The sequence below is a fragment of the Morus notabilis genome, unplaced genomic scaffold (genome assembly GCF_000414095.1).
Source record: "Morus notabilis unplaced genomic scaffold, ASM41409v2 Scaffold326, whole genome shotgun sequence".
In the NCBI taxonomy this organism is placed as follows: domain Eukaryota; kingdom Viridiplantae; phylum Streptophyta; class Magnoliopsida; order Rosales; family Moraceae; genus Morus; species Morus notabilis.
The window spans coordinates 202,643-207,365 of record NW_010364880.1 but is presented as its reverse complement, the minus strand read 5'-3'; the positions used below and the strand labels follow the sequence as shown (position 1 = coordinate 207,365).

The 4,723-nt window shown below is 37.1% G+C and overlaps 1 protein-coding gene across 1 annotated transcript; it reads left to right on the top strand.

Moving 5' to 3' along the window:
* The first annotated feature begins 1,068 nt into the window (after positions 1 to 1,068).
* Positions 1,069 to 3,393, top strand: LOC21392109 (protein HYPER-SENSITIVITY-RELATED 4). Its single transcript, XM_010107055.2, has 2 exons — positions 1,069 to 2,324; positions 2,619 to 3,393. Exons 1-2 carry the CDS (start codon positions 1,356 to 1,358, stop codon positions 2,985 to 2,987), a joined length of 1,338 nt encoding a protein of 445 aa, XP_010105357.1. The 5' UTR covers positions 1,069 to 1,355; the 3' UTR covers positions 2,988 to 3,393.
* The last annotated feature ends 1,330 nt before the right edge of the window (positions 3,394 to 4,723 follow it).

Below are 4,723 nucleotides of genomic sequence, written 5' to 3'. Positions count from 1 at the left end.
AACTTGTTTCTTTGGTCTCTTGTTTCATATTGAAGAGAAAAGTAATACGAATGAGACACGGAATTCCACATGTCCCATGCTACATTCGTCAGTGCCAAGGTAGTGATATTTTTGGCTACTGGACTCTCGCCTCTAGGGTGTAGCAATCCACTGCTTTGCTTAGTAGCACGACATTTGTATTGCTCTCCCACAATCATGTTTTCACGGATTGAACTTCATCGCCATTAGCATTTGGAATGTTGGATTCAAAGGTTCCTTGTTTCCAATAAGAAAGCCTGCAAACTCAAAGTTGTGCCTTTCATCAGCTGAATGATGTTGTTACCGAGGCCTGGTACTATTAGTAGCAAAAGAGTAAGCTTCCATTCTAGCTTCTTCGCCAACTGAGAAAGCATTGTAAAGAGAAGAAGAAATGTCATTGACCTCATTCAAAGCTTGCATTTCAGACACCGTAGGTTGAACCACCAAAATATGGCTTAAGTTTGACCAATCTGTGGTCATGTAATCAGAAAGTTGAATGCATCTCCAGAAACATTCAGAAAAAGTGGTTTCTAATTCTTGCTTTAGTCTCATACAAAAACTATTGTGCTTTATGCTTTTGTAAAATTTCAAGTTATTACGCGATTGGCATGCCACACATGCCTATGTCCGTTTACTTTGAAAGGTTCATCGTTAGTTTTAAGGCTTGAATCAACACTAAATAAAATGTTAAATTCACAGATGAATAATTGCTTTAAAGGTAAGAGAGACGAATAGCACAAAAATCCTAAAAAAAATAATATGAAGTATGTTTTGGTGATCAATTAGTCATCGTTTGGATCCTAAGAAGACTTCAAGAAGTCATTTGACAATTTTCCAGGAAGGTGACGCATACCAAACGAGAGTGACAACAGTTTCTTCTCCAAATATTCGATCTTGGGACCCCCCAAAAAAAAAAGCACCTTCTTATCCAATCTTTGCTTTCTTCTTTCCGATCATCAACCAATAACCAAATCATTACGTACTCATATTTAAAAGACCTTTTTTTCTTTTGGGAAAAGATTTAAAACAAATTTTTTTTAGGGGATTTAAAACACATTTTCAGTGTTCACTTAAGTCAATATTGACCCATCTGTTGACTAGAATATGGGAAAACCCAAAAACTGGTGCGAAAAAGAGGCCGAAGACCAGACTGTATATCAATCACAAACCCATTAAACTTCAGAATTTCTTGAACAATACAATGATCAAAAACAAACCCAGATAATTTATCTTCAAATTCTCTAAAACCCATCTCAGAAATCCTCTCAAAACCCCATTTCAAGACGCTTCCTTAAACCCTCCTAAAACCCCAACCAAAAAAAAACCCCAATTGAACAATGTCCCTCCAAACCCCGTCGGCGAAGACGGTGATCTCCACCGCCGCATCCATGGCTGCCACCGCCGTGCTGGTCCGGTCGATCTTCCGCGACTACGTTCCTCACGAGATCAAAGACTTGGTCCTGTCAAGCCTCACCAGCTTCATGAAATCCTTCTCTTCTCAACTCACTTTGGTGATCGACGAATTCGAAGACGGCTTCAAATCCAACCACCTCTTCAAAGCCGCCAAAATCTATCTCCGACCGACGATCTCTCCCAATACCGCGAGACTCCGAGTCTCACAGCCGAAAAAAGAGAACAACATTTTGATCACCATGGAAAGGAACGAAGAGATCATTGACTTGTTCAACGGGATCGAGCTCAAATGGAAGTTGGTCTCGTCGCCTAAATCCGAGCTCCGCCGCTTCGAATTGAGCTTCCATAAGAAGCACAAAGACTTGGTGTTGAACTCATACTTGTCATATGTGTTGGAAAAGTCCAAGGAAATGAAGGAAGAGATTAAGACTTTGAAGCTTTTGACATTAAACTCTTGTAGAATTTTTAGGCCAAGAATGGGAAGGGACATGTGGGAATCCGTGAATCTTGACCACCCTTCGACGTTTGAGACTTTGGCAATGGATTTGGAGGCGAAGAAAGCGATAATGGAGGATCTTGAGAGGTTTGTGAAGAGGAGAGAGTATTATAGGAAAGTTGGGAGGGCTTGGAAAAGAGGGTACTTGTTGTTCGGGCCTCCGGGGACGGGGAAGTCTAGCTTGGTTGCTGCCATGGCGAATTATTTGAAGTATGATGTGTATGATTTGGAGTTGATGAGTATTAGGAGTGATAGTCAGCTCAAGAGGCTGGTGATTTCTACCGCGAACAGGTCGATTCTTGTTGTTGAGGATGTGGATTGCTCCATTGAACTGCAAAATAGGCGCGCCAAAGCCAGGGCTAATCGGAGTTTCCATCCTAATCAAATGAACCAAGAGGTAACTGACTTGGCTTGTTCTTTCTCCTTAAAATTCGTCTTTGGTTATTTTTTTCAGATCAGCATGTCCCGTGCCCTTTTTTTTTCTGATCAAATGGCTGGGAACTTCCAAGAGTTTTTCTAGGATGTATATGTGGAAATTTAGATCATTAGTGATTAACATTTCTTGGTAGACAAACTAGTTGCTGAATGCGTAGATAATGAAGCTTCTTAGACAAGAAATCTTTATTGTTAACTCTTAAGTTGTGAAAAATTTTGTCAGTTTTTTAGCATATTTTGATTTCCCAATTTTCAGGTGACTTTGTCAGGATTGCTCAACTTCATAGATGGACTGTGGTCGAGCTGTGGGGATGAACGGATCATAGTGCTCACAACCAACCACAAGGACCGTCTGGACCCTGCTTTGCTCCGCCCTGGTCGCATGGACGTGCACGTCCATTTGTCATTCTGCACCCCGTGCGGGTTCAGAATGCTTGCTCACAACTATCTTGGCATCGCCGAGCACCAGCTTTTCGCAGACATAGAGCAGCTGCTAGAGACGACAAAGGTGACTCCCGCGGAAGTAGGAGAGCAGTTGCTGAAGATTGAGGAACCCGAAGCTTCACTTAGAGGCCTAATCGAGTTCCTCAAAAAGAAGAAAGGAAATGAAACTCAAAGCTCGTAGTTCAGCAAAGCAGAGATGGAAAAGTCAAGACCAGAAAGTGGAGAAGAGGTGAAGGGAAAACAAAGCAAAGATTTAAGGAAATATAATGGAATCATATGATTGATTAGAACTTGCGAGTCGACATTGTGCTATTTCCTAACTAAATAATGGTAGTAGCTAGACAACATATTTGAACATAAAATCTGCTGCTTCTGATTTCTTCATCTTTACTTGAAGATTTTGGATTTATTACGACTTGGGATGGCAATATTATCATATAATGAAATACAGGATATAAATTTTTGAATCGTGCATCCCCTTGCCTAACACCGTTTGCTGAGCGGTTTGGAAGAAAGTTGCGGGTTTGATCTCGCCTTGTATCAAAACTCGCCTTGTATCAAAACTAGTTGAGACGTGTGCTATGTACATAAGGAACAATTTATTAAGTTTGATCTCGCATCAAAATACGAAAAGTTAAACAGCAAGAAAACATTCACAAATTAAAAAATAAAAAAATATAAAATTCAAAAAATATAAAAAAAGATTAAAAAAAAAAAGTGAAAGGGAAAAAAAAACAGAGAGAAAAAAGGAAGAAAGAGAGACTGCCACGTAACATCCTTGGAATAGAAAGCATTTGGCTAATCTAATAGTTAATAAATGAATAGATTATTATATATAGATTATAGATTACATATTATAGATTAAAAATTTATAACGAGCAACATAAATTGCTCTTACTTCAGATTAGAGCATCATAAAATTTGTCTAATGACTAAAACATTAGTTCCTACCGGTATAATAAAAGGGTATTTCTTATCATAAATTTTGCCCGGGAAATAATTGCAATGTAAAAGGAATTTTAATAAAAATGAAAAAAAAAAGTACACATTTAAAAAAAAATTATTTTAATAGGAGAAAAGTGAGAAAAAAATATTCCAAGAAAGCACACTGAAAGAATTTTCAAGATAATCATATAGATAAAAGAGGCAAAATAATCGAGTCAAAATAATCATATAGATAAAAGAATTTTCAAAATAATTATATTTATATATAATCATATTCTTCTTCGCTAACCAGTAATCAGCAGCAAATGTTTTCAAGATTGAAAATGAACTAAAGAACACTTCCAATAAAAGAACACAATATTAATAATAATAATAATAATAATAATATAACAAATAATAATAATAATAATAATAATTGGATAGATCTTTCAGATGAGCAGCAAATGTTTACCGCTCAAAAACACATTCGTGAACCAATTCCATTTTCTTGTGACAGAGTAGTACGCCAAAGTATTTTGGTGTGACTAATAACAAGTACTCCATGTCAAAACAAAAGACAGAAAACCAGAAAACACAGCAAACTAAATCACCTCAGAACCACCAAGCCAACTTTGTGGAACTGAAGGATTCTCACTACATTTTGCAAAAGCTTAAAAAGTATATCCACCTAGCTGTTCTTTATTTGTGTCAAATCTATAATAAAACTTCCACTTGCTGTTCCTGAAACATCATCGAAAAAGAAGCCTTGATTTTATGACAATATTTTGTGAAAGGAAAGGAAATAAATATCTCATACATAAAACGTAAAATTATTCGTCGAAGTTGGCAAACATTTCATAAGCAGGCTTTAATATCAAATTTCTCTGCAAAACAGACCAAACATAAGCATATGATGGTAAAGGCATAAGCCAAGTTCAATCAAGATGCAAAAGAATCTTGAAGAAAAGAAAAAGAAGTCAAATATGTGCTTGC